The 24,663-nt window shown below is 40.3% G+C and overlaps 1 protein-coding gene across 1 annotated transcript in view; it reads right to left on the minus strand.

Moving 5' to 3' along the window:
* The window catches only part of LOC115226021 (adhesion G-protein coupled receptor G6-like), a 64,310-nt gene that overhangs the window by 29,649 nt on the left and 9,998 nt on the right, over window positions 1-24,663 (minus strand). The window contains exons 3-11 of the mRNA XM_036514915.1: window positions 24,221-24,292; window positions 21,847-21,918; window positions 18,286-18,443; window positions 17,109-17,200; window positions 14,617-14,800; window positions 12,181-12,260; window positions 10,699-10,751; window positions 8,953-9,110; window positions 3,742-3,853 (exon numbers count right to left, since the gene is read on the minus strand). Of these exons, the coding sequence (XP_036370808.1) occupies window positions 3,742-3,853; window positions 8,953-9,110; window positions 10,699-10,751; window positions 12,181-12,260; window positions 14,617-14,800; window positions 17,109-17,200; window positions 18,286-18,443; window positions 21,847-21,918; window positions 24,221-24,292 (981 nt within the window). The remainder of the gene's footprint in view (window positions 1-3,741; window positions 3,854-8,952; window positions 9,111-10,698; window positions 10,752-12,180; window positions 12,261-14,616; window positions 14,801-17,108; window positions 17,201-18,285; window positions 18,444-21,846; window positions 21,919-24,220; window positions 24,293-24,663) is intronic.

Raw genomic sequence — 24,663 nt, forward strand, 5'->3', positions numbered from 1 at the left:
AGGCCAAGACTTTTGGAGGAGAGGGTAAGTCGATTGCACCAACCCCCAATACTCAATTGGTGCAGATTTTATCCATTACTAAGGATGAAAGGCAAAGTCTACCTCGACAGAATTCCTAAGGACGAAAAGTAAAGTGAACCTCGACGGAAGTTTGATACCAGAACGTAAAGACAGACGAAGTGCTGCTAAACATTTCGGGATCTTTTCGGTTTGAACGGCAGTTTTTAACATAATTTCTAGGTAACTAAAACATTTTAAACTTCGTATACTTGTAGAATGTGTTTATAAAACATCTTTTTCTCTTGGCTTTATTGAGAAAATTCTAGAGTTTGTAAGATATTTGTTGTTTATTTTCCTTCAATTTCTGCAATTTCAACCAATCAGTGACGTCTATTGAAGTAAAAAACATTCCGTGCCGTATGAATATGTCCCTCGTTTAAGAAACAGGGATCTTTTCGGTTTGAACGTCAGTTTTTAACATAATTTCTAGGTAACTAAATACTTTTAAACTTCGTATACTGGTAGAATGTGTTTATAAAACATCTTTTTCTCTTGGATTTACTGAGAAAATTCTATAGTTTGTAAGATATTTGTTGTTTATTTTTCTTCAATTTCTGCAATTTCAACCAATCAGTGACGTCTATTGAGGTAAACAACATTCTGTGCCATATGAATATGTCCCTCGTTTAAGAAACAGGGATCTTTTCGGTTTGAACGTCAGTTTTTAACATAATTTGTAGGTAACTAAAAAAATTTAAACTTCGTAACTGGTAGAATGTGTTTATAAAACATCTTTTTCTCTTGGCTTTATTGAGAAAATTCTATAGTTTGTAAGATATTTGTTGTTGTTTTTCTTCAATTTCTGCAATTTCAACCAATCAATGACGTCTATTCAGGTGAAAACATTCTGTGCCGTATGAATATGTTAAGAAACAGATTGGGTATATTTACATTTCTGAAGAAAACACGATATTTTAAACTTCGTATACTGGTAGAATGTGTTTATAAAACATCTTTTTCTCTTGGCATTATTGAGAAAATCCTATAGTTTGTAAGACATTTGTTGTTGTTTTTTCTTCAGTTTCTGCAATTTCAATCAATCAGTGACGTCTATTGAGGTAAAAAAACATTCTGTGCCATATGAATATGTCCCTCGTTTAAGAAACAGGGATCTTTTCGGTTTGAACGTCAGTTTTTAACATAATTTGTAGGTAACTAAAAAAATTTAAACTTCGTATACTGGTAGAATGTGTTTATAAAACATCTTTTTCTCTTGGCTTTATTGAGAAAATTCTATAGTTTGTAAGATATTTGTTGTTGTTTTTCTTCAATTTCTGCAATTTCAACCAATCAATGACGTCTATTCAGGTGAAAACATTCTGTGCCGTATGAATATGTTAAGAAACAGATTGGGTATATTTACATTTCTGAAGAAAACACGATATTTTAAACTTCGTATACTGGTAGAATGTGTTTATAAAACATCTTTTTCTCTTGGCATTATTGAGAAAATCCTATAGTTTGTAAGACATTTGTTGTTGTTTTTTCTTCAGTTTCTGCAATTTCAATCAATCAGTGACGTCTATTGAGGTAAAAAAACATTCTGTGCCATATGAATATGTCCCTCGTTTAAGAAACAGGGATCTTTTCGGTTTGAACGGCAGTTTTCAACATAATTTCTAGGTAACTAAAAAAATTTAAACTTCGTATACTGGTAGAATGTGTCAAAATAAAACATCTTTTTTTCTTGGCTTTATTGAGAAAATTCTAGAGTTTGTAAGATATTTGTTGTTTATTTTCTTCAATTTCTGCAATTTCAACCAATCAGTGACGTCTATTGAGGTAAAAAAAAACATTCCGTGCCGTATGAATATGTCCCTCGTTTAAGAAACAGATTGGGTTTATTTACATTTGTGAAGAAAAAAAGATACCCTTCCCCCCACCCCTAACCCTAAAATAGATTGAAATGCAATAGATCGATACTAGGGTCATAATTATGGGTGACAATTTCATATGACACCGCTAGAAAAAACCTGCCGTTCAAACCGAAAAGATCCACATTTCGCCCGGCGAATTAACGATTCTGCCAGTTCTTTGCCTCCAATCTTTTTCTAATACTGACAAGAAATCAAAACTTGGAAGTTAGACCAAAGCATCATTGTCACATAATATAATAAAACACATAATATATAAAATGCAAAATTGTTGTGACGAGTGATTGCAACCGAAGGACATTAATCCCGTCACCTTAATGTCTCTAGCTGTGTTATTTACTCTACCATGTAACATTGTGGAGGCGCGTGGCTTAGTGGATAGGGTGTCAGCATCATGATCGCAAGGTTGTGGTTTCGATTCCTGGACCGGGCGATGTGTTGTGCTCTTGAGCAAAACACTTCATTTTCACGTTGCTCCAGTCCACTCAGCTGGCAAAAATGAGTAACCCGTGCGACGGACAGGCGTCCCGTCCCGTCCAGGTGGGGAATTTCTACGCCACTGAAACTGGGAAACCGGCCCTTATGAGTCTGGCATGGCTCGAGAAGGAACATTTATATTTTATTACCATGTAACATTGTGGAGGCGCGTGGCTTAGTGGTTAGGGTGTCAGCATCATGATCGCAAGGTTGTGGTTTCGATTCCTGGACCGGGTGATGCGTTGTGTTCTTGAGCAAAACACTTCATTTTCACGTTGCTCCAGCCACTCAGCTGGCAAAAATGTGCAACGCTGCGATGGACCGGTGTCCCGTCCAGGTGGAGGAATTTCTACGCCACTGAAACCGGGAAACCGGCCCTTATCAGCCTGGCATGGCTCGAGAAGGAACATTTATATTTTACTAGCAGTATCGCCCGGCGTTGCTCGGGTTTGTAAGGGAAATAACTATAAACCATTTTTCGAGAGTTATAGCCAAAAAATAGCAAAGAAGTGGGAAAAAAATTATGGTAAATTTTTTTTGAGAGTTAAAAAGGTCGAGTTGCGTCCCCTAGACAGTCTGTGGTTTGTGTTTCTGATTCTAGTCCCCATGTCGAATTTATCGATTTTTTTCAGAACTGGGGGAACTTTTCAAAATTTTCGCTGCGTTAGTTTTGAATTATGACATTGGGCTATGTGTGTGTGTGTCAAGTTTCATCAGAATCGGTTGAAAGCCGTGGTCAGGGTGAGGGTACAACCTAACAGACACACAGACACGCAGACAGACAAACTGCCGTTTATTATAGAGAGAAGTCTTGTGTTTGTGTTTCTGATTCTCGACCCCATGTCGAATTTATCGATTTTTTTCAGAACTGGGGGAACTTTTCAAAATTTTCGCTGCGTTAGTTTTGAATTATGAATTGGGCTATGGTGTGTCAATTTCATCAGAATCGGTTGAAAGCCGTGGTCAGGGTGATGGGTACAACCTGACACAAACACAGACACGCAGACGACAAACTGCCGTTATATAGAGAGAGATGAAGTTAGACTATAATTCCTCATTCTATTAACATACATTTGCAATGATAAACTGCAATACTCGGACATAACCACATTGATAATTTCATCGCTGTTTATTGTCAACTGTATTTCACAAAGTACTAAGAATCGGTTGAAAGCCGTGGTCAGGGTGAGGGTACAACCTAACAGACACACAGACACGCACAGACAAACTGCCGTTTATATAGAGAGAGATTATCGTGTAACATTCTCTCAAAATAGGATGTCACTGAAAGCTTCCGATTCTGAGAAGAAATAAAGCAATAGAAACGAACCAGTATCTCGTTGCTACATTTGCATGACATGGGAGCGTCGCATTGCTTCCTGTTTTGGTCACTGGCCAATGGAAAGTACCATTATTTGAGGATGTGTTTTCATTACAAACCACTGAAAAAGAAACAAATATGGATATGAAAGAAGTCATTAGCAGTAGTAGTAGTAGAGGTCGCTGTTGTAAATTAATAATCTGAACGAGCTGGCTGATATGAGGACAATGGCTGATAAATTATGATAAATATCAAAGTGAGTATATAACATAGCGGCAACACATCGTGACGTAATATTTGCCATTTCAATATGGCTACCCCTAGGTGGATGCTACTGTAGTTTTAGCCCCAGAGGACACACTCCGCCACTGGCCATAACACACTTTCTCTGCCCTATCATATCTGCAAAGGGAAGTCATCCTTCCCGTCTTCACTTATGATCACACGGACTCGAGTTTCGAGGTATTGACCTCTGCGTCAGCAGTGTGACAATCATATTTGTCGGCGAGAATTAGATTTCCTTCACAAATACTTATACTTTTTCCAGCGTCCACTGTGTCGCTGATATTGAAAAAGTGAAATCAAACAATGATAATATCAAAGTGAGTTATTACAGTAGCGGCAACCACGTGACGTATATTTGCCATTCAATATGGCTAACCCCTAAGGGTGAGCTACTGTATTTAGCCCCAGGAGGACACACTCCTCCAGCTGGCCATAGACACCTTTCTGTGCCTATCAGTATTTGCAAAGGGAAGTCATCCTTCCGTCTTCAACTTATGATACACACGGACTCGGTTTCGAGGTATTGACCTCTCGTCAGAGCGTGTGACAATCATAGTTGTCGGCGAGAATTAGATTCCCTTCACAATACTTATACTTTTTCCAGCGTCCACTGTCGCTGATATTGAAAAAGTGAAATCAAACAATGATAAATATCAAAGTGAGTTATATACAGTAGCGGCAACACGTGACGTATATTTGCCATTTCAATATGGCTAACCCCTAAGGGTGGATGCTACTGTAGTTTTTAGCCCCAGGAGGACACACTCCTCCAGCTGGCCATAGACACACTTTAAATTATTATCAGTATATCTCGAAGTTTGTTAATCTTTCAATAAAGCTGAACTTGCACCTGTTGATTCTTCTCTACAACGAAACGAAAACGCACAAACACAAATAGCCGAGGGTTTGTCCTCACTGGTATTAGCAACTAATAAGGCGGGGGTGAGCTGGCAGAACCGTTAGCACGCCGGGCGAAATGCGTATCTGTATTTCGTCTGCCGTTACGTTCTGAGTTCAAATTCCGCCGAGGTCGACTTTACCTTTCATCCTTTTGGGGTCGATTAAATAACTACCAGTTACGCACTGGGGTCGATATAATCGACTTAATACCTTTGTCTATCCTTGTTTGTCCTCTCTGTGTTTAGCCCCTTGTGGGTAGTAAAGAAATAGGTATTTCGTGCTGTTACGTTCTGAGTTCAAATTCCGCCAAGGTCGACTTTACCTTTCATTCTTTTGGGGTCGATTAAATAAGTACCAATTACGTACTGGGGTCGATATAATCGACTTAATCCGTTTGTCTGTCCTTGTTTGTCCTCTCTGTGTTTAGCCCCTTGTGGGTAGTAAAGAAATAGGTATTTCGTCTGCCGTTACGTTCTGAGTTCAAATTCCGCCGTGGTCGACTTTACCTTTCATCCTTTTGGGGTCGATTAAATAACTACCAGTTACGCACTGGGGTCGATATAATCGACTTAATACCTTTGTCTATCCTTGTTTGTCCTCTCTGTGTTTAGCCCCTTGTGGGTAGTAAAGAAATAGGTATTTCGTGCTGTTACGTTCTGAGTTCAAATTCCGCCAAGGTCGACTTTACCTTTCATTCTTTTGGGGTCGATTAAATAAGTACCAATTACGTACTGGGGTCGATATGATCGACTTAATCCGTTTGTCTGTCCTTGTTTGTCCCCTCTGTGTTTAGCCCCTTGTGGGTAGTAAAGAAATAGGTATTTCGTCTGCCGTTACGTTCTGAGTTCAAATTCCGCCGAGGTCGACTTTACCTTTCATCCTTTTGGGGTCGATTAAATAAGTACCAGTTACGCACTGGGGTCGATATAATCGACTTAATCCGTCTGTCTGTCCTTGTTTGTCCCCTCTGCGATTAGCCCCTTGTGGGTAGTAAAGAAATAGGTATTTCGTCTGCCGTTACGTTCTGAGTTCAAATTCCACCGAGGTCGACTTTACCTTTCATCCTTTTGGGGTCGATTAAATAACTACCAGTTACGCACTGGGGTCGATGTAATCGACTTAATCCGTTTGTCTGTCATTGTTTGTCCTTTCTGTGTTTAGCCCCTTGTGGGTAGTAAAGAAATAGTTATTTCGTCTGCCGCTACGTTCTGAGTTCAAATTCCACCGAGGTCGACTTTACCTTTTATCCTTTTGGGGTCGATTAAATAAGTACCAGTTACGCACTGGGGTCGATGTAATCGAATTAATACCTTTGTCTGTCCTTGTTTGTCCCCTCTATGTTTAGCCCCTTGTGGGTAGTAAAGAAATAGGTATTTCGTCTGTCGTTACGTTCTGAGTTCAAATTCCGCCGAGGTCGACTTTGCCTTTCATCCTTTCGGGGTCGATTAAATAAGTACCAGTCACGCACTGGGGTCGATATAATCGACTTAATCGGTTTGTCTGTCATTGTTTGTCCTCTCTGTGTTTAGGCCCTTGTGGGTAGTAAAGAAATAGGTATTTCGTCTGCCGTTACGTTCTGAGTTCAAATTCCGCCGTGGTCGACTTTACCTTTCATCCTTTTGGGGTCGATTAAATAAGTACCAGTTACGCACTGGGGTCGATATAATCGACTTAATCCGTTTGTCTGTCCTTGTTTGTCCTCTTTGTGTTTAGCCTTTTGCGGGTAGTAAAGAAATAGGTATTTCGTCTGCCGTTACGTTCTGAGTTCAAATTCCGCCGTGGTCGACTTTACCTTTCATCCTTTTGGGGTCGATTAAATAAGTACCAGTTACGCACTGGGGTCGATATAATCGACTTAATCCGTTTGTCTGTCCTTGTTTGTCCTCTTGTGTTTAGCCTTTTGCGGGTAGTAAAGAATAGGTATTTCGTCTGCCGTTACGTTCTGAGTTCAAATTCCGCCGTGGTCGACTTTACCTTTCATCCTTTTGGGGTCGATTAAATAAGTACCAGTTACGCACTGGGGTCGATATAATCGACTTAATCCGTTTGTCTGTCCTTGTTTGTCCTCTTTGTGTTTAGCCTTTTGCGGGTAGTAAAGAAATAGGTATTTCGTCTGCCGTTACGTTCTGAGTTCAAATTCCGCCGTAGTCGACTTTACCTTTCATCCTTTTGGGGTCGATTAAATAAGTACCAGTTTCGCACTGGGGTCCTTGTGGGTAGTAAAGAAATAGGTATTAGCAACTAATGATGATGACGATGAGGACAACGACGAAGATGATGTCAATAATGAAGATAAAACTAATTATGATAAAAAAAACTATCAATGATGACAGCAACAACAATGAATCCCTGGTGATTGCAGAAGGGATTCATTAGAAGAACACGAGATCATTATAATTATAGAAATAATTATAGTAATAACTAGCAGTATCGCTCGGCGTTGCTCGGGTTTGTAAGGGAAATAACTATATGAGCATTTTTAAAAATTTACTTCCCTTATATAAACCGAGCAAAAAATGCATTAAAAAAACGAAAAAAATGATGGTAATTTTTTTTTAAATCGTAGACTCATCGTAGACGCGCGCTAATACCCAGAAGGGGTCGATATGAATCACGACTATAAGATACCCGCTTTTGGTTAAACTGCACTGCAAAATGTGGGAGTAGTTAGGAATCTAAATCGGAGGAGACAGACTCTCACAAAACTTCAGTTTTTTATATAAAGACTAGCAGTATCATCCGGCGTTGCTCGGGTTTGTAAGGGAAATAACTATATGAGCATTTTTAGAGAGTTACTTCCCTTATATAAACCGAGTAAAAATTGATTTAAAAAACGAAAAAATGATGGTAATTTTTTTTAAATCGTAGACTCATCGTAGACGCGCTCTAATACCCAGAAGGGCTCGATATGAATCACGACTATAAGATACCCGCTTTTGGTTAAACTGCACCGCAAAATGTGGGAGTAGTTAGGAATCTAAATCGAAGGAGACAGACTCTCACACAACTTCAGTTTTATATATAAAGATTATAGAAAGAACAACTGTAGCACCTTTGGTTGCTGCAGCACTTCATCGAGGGAAACCTGAAGAAAGAAAATGGTAACAGGTAGGACAACAACATCACAGATCACAACAGAGCTACCACTGCCTCTGACAACAACACCAGCACTCCGTCGGTTACGACGACGAGGGTTCCGGTTGATCCGAATCAACGGAACAGCCTGCTCGTGGAATTAACGTGTAAGTGGCTGAGCACTCCACAGACACGTGTACCCTTAACGTAGTTCTCGGGGATATTCAGCGTGACACAGAGAGTGACAAGGCCGGCCCTTTGAAATACAGGTACAACAGAAACAGGAAGGAAGAGTGAGAGAAAGTTGTGGTGAAAGAGTACAGCAGGGATCACCACCATCCCCTGCCGGAGCCTCGTGGAGCTTTAGGTGTTTTCGCTCAATAAACACTTACAACGCCCGGTCTGGGAATCGAAACCGCAATCCTATGACCGCGAGTCCGCTGCTCTAACCACTGGGCCATTGCGCCTCCACAGGTACAACAGAAACAGGAAGTAAGAGTGAGAGAAAGTTGTGGTGAAAGAGTACAGCAGGGATCACCACCATGCCCTGCCGGAGCCTCGTGGAGCTTTTTTAGGTGTTTTCGCTCAATAAACACTCACAACGCCCGGTCTGGGAATCGAAACCGCGATCCTATGACCGCGAGTCTGCTGCCCTAACCACTGGGCCATTGCACCTCCACAGGTACAACAGAAACAGGAAGTAAGAGTGAGAGAAAGTTGTGGTGAAAGGGTACAGCAGGGATTCACCACCATCCCCTGCCGGAGCCTCGTGGAGCTTTTTAGGTGTTTTCGCTCAATAAACACTCACAACGCCCGGTCTGGGAATCGAAACCGCAATCCTATGACCGCGAGTCCGCTGCTCTAACCACTGGGCCATTGCGCCTCCACAAGCAGTAATAGTGATTGAGTTAGCAAAATTATGATGGTAATTGTGATAAAAATAAGAAAATGAATACCTACTTCCATCAATTAATTCTACATCATGTTGTTGAATTCCTAAGTCATACAATGTCTGTGATGTGTTTAAAACACGGTGTATGCTGAGTAACAGCTTATCCTTGGTAATAGCTCTGATCACGTCACAATGTATAGTAAATATATTCTTTCTTTCCTCTGAACTGAAATAAAAATAAATAAACAAATAAATACATACATACATACATACATACATACATACATACATACATACATGCATACATAGGCGTAGGAGTGGCTGTGTGGCAAGTAGCTTGCTTACCAACCACATTGTTCCGGGTTCAGTCCCACTGCGTGGCACCTCGGGCAAGTGTCTTCTACTATAGCCTCGGGCGACCAAAGTCTTGTGAGTGGATTTGGTAGACGGAAACTGAAACAAGCCCGTCGTGTATATATATATATATATATAATATATATATATATATATATTATATATATATATATATAGATATATATATATATATATATATATATATATATATATATATATATATATATATAGACGCAGGAGTGGCTGTGTGGTAAGTAGCTTGCTTACCAGCCACATGGTTCCGAGTTCAGTCCCACTGTGTGGCATCTTGGGCAAGTGTCTTCTACTATAGCCTCGGGCCGACCAAAGTCTTGTGAGTGGATTTGGTAGACGGAAACTGAAAGAAGCCCGTCGTATATATGTATGTATGTATGTATGTTTGGGTATGTATATATATATATATAAATTAGAGAAAAAACTACTATTATGTAATTCAAACAATGATAGACATAAACCAAATCATAAATAAAAAAATGAAATATATTATAAAACATATAACTACATCACAAAAAGTACAAAAAAATGAATAAACAACATATAAGTAAAAAGACTTATAATTATGTTTTATAATATATTTTATTTTTTCTTTATGATTTGGTTTATGTCAATCATTGTTTGAATTACATAATATTGGTTTTTTTGTAATTTATATATATTATATGTTTATATTGTAAAATTTGATTTAATACTAAATTGAATTTTTTCCGGCCTGTACTCTTTGTATGACCACCTTCCCTTTACATAACTCCCTGTCCCCTTATATGGCCTTACTTTTGCTTTTTGAGCCAATAAAAATTGAATTGAATTGCTCCCTAATATATATATATATATATATATATATATATATATATATGAGTAGATGAGTGTATTTTTACCTTGTTAACAATTAACACGGAAAAATAAACAAATAGTTACCAGGGCAGCAAAAATCTCACAAGTAAAGGTGTTGTAACTCCTTGTTTATAAAGTAAGAAACTTCGTGTTTACGTTGAATATTTTGAATAATATTTTTTGCTAAAATGTCGTATTGACGAGTTTCGTTTTTTTCACTTTCCCGAAGAGAAGATTGCATTGTTTATACCATTTATTCTTTTGAATAAGTATCAGTGGAATTTTCGAAACATGTGTCGAAAGTAAAAATAATTTTTTATTCATATATATATATATATATATATATATATATATATATATATATACATACATGGAGAGAGAGAGAGAAAATCTCCCTCAGTATGTCTATACGTGGATGTGACTTGCTTTTTGTATGCTAAAACGCTTAACATTTCATTGACAGTATAAATTTTGTATGTTGTGGTTCACAAATACAGCATTTTTAGGTGTAATATTTAATACATACAAGGAAACAACACTGGATTGTTTGGAGCAAAAATAAATAAATTTGAATAAAAGTTTTTGCTTACCCGCAATATTCAACTCTGAATGTTCCCGTCAAGTTTGATAACTCGTGCTCAATCTGCAATAGTCGAATATACGTATAAGATCATTCTTAAGCCATGCTGTTAATGTCACTAGAGTAAACAGTGGAGTAGCAATGGCTCAGTGGTTAGGGCAGCGGACTCGCGGTCGTAGGATCGCGGTTTCGATTCCCAGACCGGGCGTTGTGAGTGTTTATTGAGCGAAAACACCTAAAGCTCCACGATGTTCCGGCAGGGGATGGTGGTGATCCCTGCTGTACTCTTTCACCACAACTTTCTCTCACTCTTACTTCCTGTTTCTGTTGTACCTGTATTTCAAAGGGCCGGCCTTGTCACTCTCTGTGTCACGCTGAATATCCCCGAGAACTACGTTAAGGGTACACGTGTCTGTGGAGTGCTCAGCCACTTACACGTTAATTTCACGAGCAGGCTGTTCCGTTGATCGGATCAACCGGAACCCTCGTCGTCGTAACCGACGGAGTGCTTCCACCAGAGTGAACAAAATATAATATTAGTTAATCCCATGCTCAAGTTTCGCTATTGATCACCAAATAAATTAATTTAGCATCCGTAGTTCATCAGTGGGATCGATAAAGAATGCATAATTATGTAGCTTTAATACTACCGAAAACACGTGCCCAAAACAGCTCTATCTTTATACATTATGGATTCAAGTGAAATAAGTAAAAGGTAAAGGTTCAGATGAATCTACAGATTAAAGTAGTTGAAAAACCAGGGACCCTCATGAATTTCCTGATCTGTAGAACATAGTTATCTTAAAAGTGTATAGATTTTGTAGAATATTTTCTATGTTTGACTTCCTCGTGGAAAGGAAATATTATTTTGGAAAACTAATCTGGTGAACCTTCAAAGATTGCTGTTGTATTTGAACGAATTCAATAATACGGTCTACTAAAGGTGGTGGAAGCACTCCGTCGGTTATGACGATGAGGGTTCCGGTTGATCCGAATCAATGGAACAGCCTGCTCGTGAAATTAACGTGTAAGTGACTGAGCACTCCACAGACATGTGTACCCTTAACATAGTTCTCGGGGATATTCAGCATGACGACACAGAGAGTGACAAGGCCGGCCCTTTGAAATACAGGTACAACAGAAACAGGAAGTAAGAGTGAGAGAAAGTTGTGGTGAAAGAGTACAGCAGGAGTCGCCACCATCCCCTGCCGGAACCACGTGGAGCTTTTTAGGTGTTTTCGCTCAATAAACATTCACAACGCCCGGTCTGGGAATCGAAACCGCGATCCTATGACCGCGAGTCCGCTGCCCTAACCACTGGGCCATTGCGCCTCCCTACTAAAGGTACTGATTTCATTATTTAGTTGATTTTGGTATTTATTCTATAAAGCATGTGTACGTGTGCATGTGTGTGAAGAGAGAGAGAGAGAGAGAGAGAGAGAGGGAGGGAGGAAGAGAGAGAGTGACAAAGAGAAGGCAGACATCTACTCACAGATATTGACATGTTTTCAAAGATTTGGTTTTTGTTGAGCTCTTTGAAAACCAGATAGAATTCAAAGTTATTGGTCCAGCCTGAGGAAGGATATAAAACAAATAACCATAGAATTTGTAAAACAGATACATGTCATAGATGCACACAAATCCACGTACATACAGTTGCGGCCAAAATGTTCAGAACGGCATTGTTTTCGTCTGAAAAGTAGGTATAATTTTTTATCAAAGTTGTTATATATTCTATAATTTTCACAGACAATAAATACGATATTAATTGTTATTGTCTGAGATTTTGGTGTAATTTGAGAGTATAATACAAAAGTTATAGATGATTTAGTGATTTACTGCAAAATCCATGGCGGCCAAAATGTTCAGAACGGCATTGTTTTCGTCTGAAAAGTAGGTATAATTTTTTATCAAAGTTGTTATATATTCTATAATTTTCACAGACAATAAATACGATATTAATTGTTATTGTCTGAGATTTTTGTGTAATTTGAGAGTATAATACAAAAGTTATGGATGATTTAGGGATTTACTGCAAAATCCATGGCGGCCAAAATGATCAGAACGGTTGAAAAAATAACAAAATAATCAAAAATGACAGAGAATACTGGAATTATTTAATATTTAGTGTGCGGCCCTTTAGCTTCAATCACACTTTGACATCTTAGATAAACTATAGATAAAACACACTTAACACATACACACACACACACACGTATGCACAAGCATTCACATTTTTACATATACAGACACAGACTTAAAAATACATACACAAAGAAACATCCGTATCTCCCTCTATGAAATAGAAAATTATGGATGTATAAATAATTTATTTGTATGATATACAGATGTTGATTTTTTATAAAAACAATACAAATATATTATCACCGTGATCACCGTGACCGACCAGGCTATCAGATGTTGCTACACATCGCTGGTCACAATGCGCTTCGGCACTGTTTTAGCCTTCGAATGACGCCACCCCGCTGGCTAAGCGAGCAGGCCAACAGAAGAAAGAGTGAGAGAAAGTCATGGCGAAAGAGTACAGCAGGGATCGCCACCATCCCCTGCCGGAGCCTCGTGGAGCGTTAGGTGTTTTTGCTCAATAAACACTCACAACACCCGGTCTGGGAATCGAAACCGCGAGTCCGCTGCCCTAACCATTGGGCCATTGCGCCTGCACACAAATAGATTATAAGTTGTAATATTCTAAAAGAAATGGCAGCTACCAAAAACCTACATATATGTTTCGATTCATGCCCCTAGGTGATATGTAATCCTAAGCAATTGGTCATATGCAAAGGATTGGTATCCTTTTCGAGTCTGCCGCTACGTTCTGAGTTCAAATTCCGCCGAGGTCGACTTTGCCTTTCATCGTTTCGGGGTCGATAAATTAAGTGCCAGTTATGCACTAGGGTCGATGTAATCGACTTAATACCTTTGTCTGTCCTTGTTTGTCCCCTCTGCATTTAGCCCCTTGTAGGTAGTAAAGAAATAGAAATAGGTATTTCGTTTGTCTTTACGTTCTGAGTTCAAATTCCGCCGAGGTCGACTTTGCCTTTCATCCTTTCGGGGTCGATTAAATAAGTACTGGGGCGATATAATTGACTTAATACCTTTGTCTGTCCTTGTTTGTCCCCTCTATGTTTAGCCCCTTGTGGGTAGTAAAGAAATAGGTATTTCGTCTGCTGATACGTTCTGAGTTCAAATTCCGCCGAGGTCGACTTTGCCTTTCATCCTTTCGGGGTCGATAAATTAAGTACCAGTTACGCACTGCGGTCGATATAATCGACTTAATACCTTTGTCTGTCCTTGTTTGTCCCCTCTATGTTTAGCCCCTTCTGGGTAGTAAAGAAATAGGTATTTCGTCTGCCGTTACGTTCTGAGTTCAAATTACGCCGAGGTCGACTTTGCATTTCATCGTTTCGGGGTCGATAAATTAAGTGCCAGTTACGCACTGGGGTCGATGTAATCGACTTAATACCTTTGTCTTGTCATTGTTTGTCCCCTCTATGTTTAGCCCCTTGTTGGTAGTAAAGAAATAGGTATTTCGTCTGCCGTTACGTTCCGAGTTCAAATTCTGCCGAGGTCGACTTTGCCTTTCATCGTTTCGGGGGTCGATAAATTAAGTGCCAGTTACGCACTGGGGTCGATGTAATCGACTTAATACCTTTGTCTGTCCTTGTTTGTCCCCTCTATGTTTAGCCCCTTGTGGGTAGTAAAGAAATAGGTATTTCGTCTGCCGTTACGTTCCGAGTTCAAATTCCGCCGAGGTCGACTTTGCCTTTCATTCTTTCGGGGTCGATAAATTAAGTACCAGTTACGCACTGGTGTCAATCTAATCGACTTAATACCTTGTTTGTCCCCTCTGTGTTCAGCCCGTTGTGGGTAGTAAAGAAATAGGTATCAGATAATAAATAGCACTTACCGATGAAATCTTTCTTGTTGCATAAGTTTCCGACGCAACAACCAACACAAGAAGTGCCATTGGTCCATTTATTGCAAGTAACGGTATTGTTTCTCATAACATCAAGACATTTTCTGTATGTACCGCAGGACCTTTCAAACTTCAGTGTGATACCACTCATTGATACAGTCAACCGACAAACAGGCTGTAAGAAGATATATAGAAGTCACTTACATTTACTACCACTACGACATTTACTACTACAGCTACCGTTAACTACAGCAAAAACAGCGGAGGCGCAATGGCCCAGTGGTTGTACCTGTATTTCAAAGGGTGGAGGTGCAATGGCCCAGTGGTTAGGGCAGCAGACTCACGGTCGGAGGATCGCGGTTTCGATTCCCAGACCGGGCGTTGTGAATGTTTATTGAGCGAAAACACCTAAAGCTCCACGAGGCTCCGGCAGGGGATGGTGGTGATCCCTGCTGTACTCTTTCACCGCAACTTTCTCTCACTCTTACTTCCTGTTTCTGTTGTACCTTTATTTCAAAGGGCCGGCCTTGTCACTCTCTGTGTCACGCTGAATATCCCCGAGAACTACGTTAAGGGTACACGTGTCTGTGGAGTGCTCAGCCACTTACACGTTAATAAATGCTGGAGCACCGCCTTTTGTCGAGCAAACCGACCCCAAGATCGTGGTTTCAATTCCCAGACCAGGCGTTGTGAGTGTTTATTGAGCGAAAACACCTAAAGCTCCACGAGGCTCCGGCAGAGGATGGTGGTGATCCCTGCTGTACTCTTTCACCACAACTTTCTCTCACTCTTACTTCCTGTTTCTGTTGTACCTGTATTTCAAAGGGCCGGCCTTGTCACTCTCTGTGTCACGCTGAATATCCCCGAGAACTACGTTAAGGGTACACGTGTCTGTGGAGTGCTCAGCCACTTACACGTTAATTTCACGAGTAGGCTGTTCCGTTGATCGGATCAGCCGGAACCCTCGTCGTCGTAACCGACGGAGTGCTTCCACACCTAAACCATAACTGTTGGACGATGATCACTTATAAGTTTCTGTGTTCGATTCCTGGACAGGGTGGCACGTTTTGTCCTTCAACATGGCACTTCATTTCGCTTTACCCCCGTATTCTTAACTGAAAATAAGTCCATATCTCCCTTCATTTGTCTTATCCTTGCTGTCCAATTGCGTCGAGGATAAGAAGACCGAGAGCGTGTCTACAATTTACACAGGCACCTAAAACAATTAGCGAAAGCATAGTAGAAGATACCTATTTCTTTACTACCCACAAGGGGCTAAACACAGAGAGGACAAACAAGGACAGACACACGGATTAAGTCGATTATATCGACCCCAGTGCGTAACTGGTACTTAATTTATCGACCCCGAAAGGATGAAAGGCAAAGTCGACCTTGGTAGAATTCGAACTCAGAACGTAGCGGTAGACGAAATACCTATTTCTTTACTACACACAAGGGGCTAAACATAGAGAGGACAAACAAGGACAGACACACGGATTAAATCGATTATATCGACCCCAGTGCGTAACTGGTACTTAATTTATCGACCCCGAAAGGATGAAAGGCAAAGTCGACCTTGGTAGAATTCGAACTCAGAACGTAGCGGTAGACGAAATACCTATTTCTTTACTACCCACAGGGGGCTAAACACAGAGAGGACAAACAAGGACAGACACACGGATTAAATCGATTATATCGACCCCAGTGCGTAACTGGTACTTAATCTATCGACCCCGAAAGGATGAAAGGCAAAGTCGACCTCGGCGGAATTTGAACTCAGAACGTAGCAGCAGACGAAATACCTATTTCTTTACTACCCACAGGGGGCTAAACACAGAGAGGACAAACAAGGACAGACACACGGATTAAGTCGATTATATCGACCCCAGTGCGTAACTGGTACTTATTTAATCGACCCCGAAAGGATGAAAGGCAAAGTCAACCTCGGCGGAGTTTGAACTCAGAACGTAGCGGCAGACGAAATACCTATTTCTTTACTACCCACAAGGGGCTAAACACAGGGAGGACAAACAAGGACAGACACACGGATTAAGTCGATTATATCGACCCGAGTGCGTAACTGGTACTTAATTTATCGACCCCGAAAGGATGAAAGGCAAAGTCGACCTCGGCGGAATTTGAACTCAGAACGTAGCAGCAGACGAAATACCTATTTCTTTACTACCCACAGGGGGCTAAACACAGAGAGGACAAACAAGGACAGACACACGGATTAAGTCGATTATATCGACCCCAGTGCGTAACTGGTACTTATTTAATCGACCCCGAAAGGATGAAAGGCAAAGTCAACCTCGGCGGAGTTTGAACTCAGAACGTAACGGCAGACTAAATACGGCTACGCATTTCGCCCGGCGTGCTAACGTTTCTGCCAGCTCGCCGCCTTGTAGCTGAAGATACCTGGCTTTCGAGTGACGGCTGTGGATATATTTAAAGAAAAGGAAGAACGTAATATTTCAGTTTACCTCTGGTCCTGGGCAGCTGGCCACCTCTGAATCATTGCACACCATCCCCGAACATGTCTGACACTGTAAATTCTGTTGAAATAACGAGTAATCTAGAGAACATAAATAAAGAACATAAACATATTTAGGAACCAAATAGTGATATGAATAACAATAGTAAGAAATACTTTGTCGTGTCGAGAAAATATATTCGTGATAAGTGTTGGAATCAATACATGTTAGACGCATAAACCAAATTATTAACAAAGACTATAAACATTTTCATGTATGCACTATCGACATGTGAACAATATGATTCTTTATTACCCACAAGGGGCTAAACACAGAGGGGACAAACAAGGACAGACAAAGGGATTAAGTCGATTAAGACTTTTTCTATTTCTATTCTTGAGCGCCATACTAATACATTTGTTTGTTTTTACTCCACCTGCCTTCGTCTTTTGTTTATTTTAGTAAACTTTCCCGATATATATATATATATATATATATATATACTCCCTTCACACTTTATCACACGCACACTCCTCTTTCCCATTGCGTCTTCTGTCTTTTACACATACATACAAACACATACACACGGGTACATGGACTCAGACATATTCAGGCACACTTACTCTTCTAACACACACACACACACACACATACACACACACACAAAACGTTTATTTCTTTATATTTTTATCTGCTGGTCCTGTTTCTGCAATTTCAACCAATCACTGACGTCTATTGAGGTAAAAAAAACCCAACATTCTGTGCCATATGAATATGTCCCTCGTTTAAGAAACAGATTGGGTTTATTTACATTTCTGAAGAAAAAAGATACCCTTCCCCCAACCCCTAACCCTAACCCTAAAACAGATTGAAATGCAATAGATCGATACTAGGGTCATAATTATGGGTGACAATTTCATATGACACCGCTAGAAAAAAACTGCCGTTCAAACCGAAATGATCCGGGAAATATTGTGGGGAAACTACCGTCCCATAGCACGCCTAAACATAATCTGGAAGATGCTCACTGGAATATGTGCGACACAGGAAAAAATACTACCAAGGGAACAGAAAGGAAGTGGGAAGATTTCTCCGAGTACCAAGTATTGTGAGCTGCAGAGAATAACCGGAGTTTTCTTTGTGTTAATAATAAAAGAACAAGAGAGACAAGGAGAATTTTACTAACTTGAACATTGCGAATATTTCAGTATTGGTATTCTTTTGCCTACATCTGTCTGACACTTGCCCTTGACGTCCATATATCTGCTATGGTTATTTTTCATATATTTCACCAAGGCTGGCAGATGACATCCACAAATCATATCCTTATTGCTACGGAGGTCACTGTAATTATAAAGAGTACAAACAAACATGTATTTGTATAGCGCTCAGGGATAGAAATAGAAAAAGTCTTTTACGTTTCGAGCCTACGCTCTTCTACAGAAAAGGGCACAGAAAAAACTTTATGAATGCGCTTCAAACCAAAAGGAGAAACTCCTGTTTGATTTCAGAAAAACAAGATTTATGAAATAAATAGCCAAGGTAAGAAAACCTTCCCAGTGAGAGTCAGGAACGTGGAAGTATTGAAAGCAGAGAAAAAGCGAAAAACAAAGGAAGAATTGCAAAAATGTCATGAAGAACTACGAGAGAAGTGTCTACAAAATCAATATCTTACTTTTTTCTTTTACTCGTTTCAGTCAGTTGACTGCGGCCATGCTGGAGCACCGCCTTTAGTCGAGCAAATCTACCCCGGGACTTATTCTTTGTAAGCCCAGTACTTATTCTATCGGTCTCTTTTTGCCGAACCGCTAAGTGACGGGGACGTAAAGACACCAGCATCGGTTGTCAAGCAATGCTAGGGGGACAAACACAGACACACACACACACACACACATATATATATATACATATATACGACAGGCTTCTTTCAGTTTCCGTCTACCAAATCCACTCACAAGGCATTGGTCGGCCCGGGGCTATAGCAGAAGACACTTGCCCAAGGTGCCATGCAGTGGGACTGAACCCGGAACCATGTGGTTGGTTAGCAAGCTACTTACCACACAGCCACTCCTGCGCCTATATATATATACACACATATATATATACATATATACGACGGGCTTCTTTCAGTTTCCATCTACCAAATCCACTCACAAGGCATTGGTCGGCCCGGGGCTATAGCAGAAGACACTTGCCCAAGATGCCACGCAGTGGGACTGAACCCGGAACCATGTGGTTGGTTAGCAAGCTACTTACCACACAGCCACTCCTGCGCCTATATATATATACATACATATATATATACATATATACGACGGGCTTCTTTCAGTTTCCATCTACCAAATCCACTCACAAGGCATTGGTCGGCCCGGGGCTATAGCAGAAGACACTTGCCCAAGATGTCACGCAGTGGGATTGAACCCGGAACCATGTGGTTGGTTAGCAAGCTACTTACCACACAGCCACTCCTACTTGAGTACAAGTTGGTTTTCCACTCTTTCATGCTATGCACCAGAAAATTTGTGATGTTGTCAGCAACACCAAACATTTGCAGGAATTCAACGATCCAAGAATGAGGCATCGTATCATATGCCTTCTTAAAGTCAACCCAAGCCACAGACATATTTGCATGATGTTTTCTAGAATGCCTCAAAACTGTTTTATCGATGACCAGGTGATACTCGGTACCCTGAGAACTCTTCCGACATCCTTTTTGTTCCCTTGGTAGTATTTCTTTCTGTGCCAAGAAAGTATGGCTTTGTCGCACATATTCCAGTGAGTATCTTCCAGATTATGTTTAGGCGTGCTATGGGACGGTAGTTTCCCCACAATATTTCCCGGATCTTTTCGGTTTGAACGGCAGTTTTTTTCTAGCGGTGTCATATGAAATTGTCACCCATATTTATGACCCTAGTATCGATCTATTGCATTTCAATCTCTTTTAGGGTTAGGGTTAGGGGTTGGGGGAAGGGTATCTTTTTTTCTTCAGAAATGTAAATAAACCCAATCTGTTTCTTAAACGAGGGACATATTCATATGGCACTGAATATTTTTTTTACCTCAATAGACGTCAGTGATTGGTTGAAATTGCAGAAATAGAAGAAAAAAAACCCCAACAAATATCTTACAAACTATAGAATTTTCTCAATAAAGCCAAGAGAAAAAAGATGTTTTATAAACACATTCTACCAGTATACGAAGTTTAAAATTTTTTAGTTACCTAGAAATTATTATAAAAAACTGCCGTTCAAACCGAAAAGATCCAGTAATAGTAATTAATAATAAAGTACTAGCAATATAATTAGCTTAAAGCTATTAACAATATATTTAGCGACTCAATGGTCTTTGATCTGGGCACAAGAGTAGCATTTTTGTGGGGGAGTGGATAAGTCGATACTCTGGCTCCCTTACAAACTATAGAATTTTCTCAATAGAGCCAAGAGAAAAAGATGTTTTATAAACACATTCTACCAGTATACGAAGTTTAACATTTTTTAGTTACCTAGAAATTATGTTGAAAACTGCCGTTCAAACCGAAAAGATCCTATTTCCCTTTCTCCTGACTTTCGTTATAAGTATAAAAACCGCATTATTTATGGGATGACCCAATGCATACGCATACACACACATATATGCATATATGTATCTGGGCCTTGTATCATCTCTAGTTTATTATGGACTAGCAGCATAGCCCGGCGTTGCCCGGGTATGTAAGAGCCCCTAGTAGGCAACGACTAATCCCAATCTAGTCCTTTCCCTCTAGGGAACGAAGGCGCATGTGTAGGTTGCAATGTCTTCTCTTCACTCGAATACTTCTGTGTATACGATGTTCCTAGCTGTCCCTTTGGGCGAAAACATGAAAACATCATTGTGCCTCCCAACGCGTGAACAGCCCACGTACAGCCCAGAAAATGTGTTGCATATAAAAAGCTTAGATTCTCGACCCCATGTCGAATCTATCGATTTTTTCAGAACTGGGAGAACTTTTCAAAATTTTCGCTGCATTAGTTTTGAATTATGACATTGGGCTATGTGTGTGTCAAGTTTCATCAGAATCGGTTGAAAGCCGTGGTCAGGGTGAGGGTACAACCTGACACACACACAGACACACAGACAGACAAACTGCCGTTTATATATAGAGAGATGAAGTTAGACTAAATCATTCCTCATGCTATTTGAACATACATTTGCAATGATAAACTGCAATACTCGGATATAACCACATTGATAATTTCATCGCTGTTTATTGTCAACTGTATTTCACAAAGTACTGAGAATCGGCTGATCTCTTCTTTATGGATTTAATCTCTCTATATATAAACAGCAGTTTGTCTGTCTGTGTGTCTGTGTGGCTGTCAGGTTGTACCCTCACCCTGACCACGGCTTTCAACCGATTCTGATGAAACTTGACACACACATAGCCCAATGTCATAATTCAAAACTAACGCAGCGAAAATTTTGAAAAGTTCCCCCAGTTCTGAAAAAAATCGATAAATTCGACACGGGGTCAAGAATCTAAGCTTTTTATATGCAACACATTTTCTGTCGGGAGACAGCTAGGAAAATCGTATACATAGAAGTATTCGAGTGAAGAGAAGACTTTGCAGCCTACACATGCGCCTTCGTTCCCTAGAGGGAAAGAACTAGATTGGGATTGGTCGTTGCCTACTAGGGGCTCTTACATACCCGGGCAACGCCGGGCTATGCTGCTAGTTTTCAAATAAGCAAAGAGATTCGTTGTACTTACATTTGAATTATGTTGGGGAGGAATAAGAAAGCACCATCCTCGTAGTCTTTTATTCGGTTATCACTCAAATCTCTGAAAAACAAAAAGAAAGAACAAATATTACTCTTTTTACTTGTTTCAGTCATTTGACTGTGGCCATGCTGGAGCACCGCCTTTAATCGAGCAACTCGACCCCGGGACTTATTCTTTTTGTAAGCTCCAGTACTTATTCTATCGGTCGTTTTTGCCGAACCGTTAAGTAACGAGGACATAAACACACCAGCATCGGTTGTCAAGCAATGCTAGGGGGACAAACACAGACACACAAACACACACACACATATATATATATATATACATATATACGACAGGCTTCTATCAGTTTCCGCCTACCAAATCCACTCACAAGGCTTTGGTCGGCCCGAGGCTATAGTAGAAGACACTTGCCCAAGGTGCCACGCAGTGGGACTGAACCCGGAACCATGTGGTTTGTAAACAGCTACTTACCACACACCACTCCTGCGTCTATGTATATATATATATATATATAATCACGACAGGCTTCTTTCAGTTTCCGTCTACCGAATCCACTCACAAGGCTTTGGTCGGCCCGAGGCTATAGTAGAAGACACTTACCCAAGGTGCCACGCAGTGGGACTGAACCCGGAACCATGTGGATGGTAAACAAGCTACTTACCACACAGCCACTCCTGCGCCTATTATACACATTAAAATAAGAAAAAGTTTTTTAAAAATCTGTTTTCTCTTGTTCAGTACTGTCTAAAATGCTCTTTACAAAAACACAAACTGAATAAAGACTCATGGTCACTGTACCGTTGTCTATTCTCTGTTTTGATCTTATTCCAGTGTTGTTTGGACAGGAATAGGTTCCTTCAATCGGACTCAGGTTTCCTAAGCTGAGAAAATCTTCTGTGAAACCCCCAACAACAAAAGATGGAAGATGATAAAAATATATATAAGAATGAACAAAACAGCACATCAACGAGACTCTGTTATGTTCGCATGAGCTTAAGAGGGAAACAACGAACAGATAGAAGGAGGAGGAAGGTGGTGGTGGTCCTTCTCGGGCCACGCCTGGCTCGTAAGGGCCGGTTTCCTGGTTTCCTTGGCGCATAGGTTCCCAAGAAGAAGGAGGAGGAGGAGGGGGAGGAGGAGAAGGAGGAGGAGGAGGAGGAGGAGGAGGGGAGAAGGAGGAGGAGAGGAAGAAGGAGAAGAAGGAGGAGGAGAAGGAGGAGGAGGAGGGGAGAAGGAGGAGGAGGAGAAGGAGGAAGAGAGAAGAAGGAGGAGGAAGAGAAGAAGAAGAAAAAGGAGGAGGAGGATGAGAAGGAGGAGAAGAAGGAGGAGGAGGAGAAGGAAGAGGAGAAGAATTAGAATGAAAGCAAGAAAAAGGAGAAAAGATTATATATATATATATATATATATAAATAATATATATAATATATATATATATATATATATATTTAAAGAGAGGCAAATGAGAAAATGGGTGAATGAGGTAATATTAAACATTCGTGAGTATTTCGTGAGTGAAAGATATTTCAATGAAATCGAGGCAACTTACAATATTTGTAAATTTCTGAGAGCCGCAAACAATCCTCCTTTAATGTCCGGAAGGGAATTGTGGTAAAGATTTCTGCATTTAAAGAAAGAAAATAGGACATTTTAAAAAAATAATATGGAATGGTTTTGTGATACGAAGCTCGATATTGCGTGATAACGGTGAGAGGAAAGATGGAGACGTAATTCGGAGGATGAAGGAGAGGGGAATATGAAGATGGTGATGATGATGGTGGTGATGATGATGATGGTAGTGGTGGTGGTGGTGGTGGTGGTGGTGATGATGATGATGGATGGTGGTGGTGGTGGTGGTGGTGCTGATGATGATGATGGTGATGGTGATGGTGGTGGTGGTGGTGGTGGTGGTGGTGATGATGATGATGATGATGATGGTGGTTGTGGTGGTGGTGGTGGTGAATGGAAAGAAGACGTAGAAGAAAAAGGACATGAAGCGGAACATAAAGAAGAAGAAGAAAAGAAGAACAGCAACAAAAACAACAAAAAGAAGAAGACGAAGGTGAAGAAGAATAAGAAGAAAAAGAAGAAAAAGAAGAAAAAGAAGAAAAGAAGAAGATGAAAAGAAGAAGAAAAGAAGAAGAAGAAGAAGAAGAAGAAAAAGAAGAAGAAGAAGAAGAAAAGAAGAAGAAAAGAAGAAGAAGAAGAAAGAGAAAAAGAAGGAGAAGAAGAAGAAGAAGAAGAAGAGATTGTATATGTTTCAAGAGGGAGAATGAGAAAGAAATATTGGTAAATGAGATAATATTAAACTTTGAGGAATCATCTCGTGAAAGAAAGAAAGAGTAAAAGAAAATTGACTCACAATGTTTTTAAATTGTAGAGATTTGCAAACGGTCCGGGTTGCATGTCCGTGAAATAATTCCAGGAAAGGGTTCTGCGTTATCAAAAGGGAAAAGTTTAGAAATAATTCGGAATAGATTCGTAATACAATATTCAATTGAGCGAAAACACCTAAAGCTCCACGAGGCTCCGGCAGGGGATGGTGGTGATCCCTGCTGTACTCTTTCACCACAACTTTCTCTCACTCTTACTTCCTGTTTCTGTTGTACCTGTATTTCAAAGGGCCGGCCTTGTCACTCTCTGTGTCACGCTGAATATCCCCGAGAACTACGTTAAGGGTACACAGACCTGTATTCGCCTTGGGGAGGCGCAATGGCCCAGTGATTAGGGCAGCGGACTCGCGGTCGTAGGATAGTGGTTTCGATTCCCAGACCGGGAATTGTGAGTGTTTATTGAGCGAAAACA

This window comes from Octopus sinensis, linkage group LG29 (genome assembly GCF_006345805.1).
Source record: "Octopus sinensis linkage group LG29, ASM634580v1, whole genome shotgun sequence".
Taxonomy (NCBI): domain Eukaryota; kingdom Metazoa; phylum Mollusca; class Cephalopoda; order Octopoda; family Octopodidae; genus Octopus; species Octopus sinensis.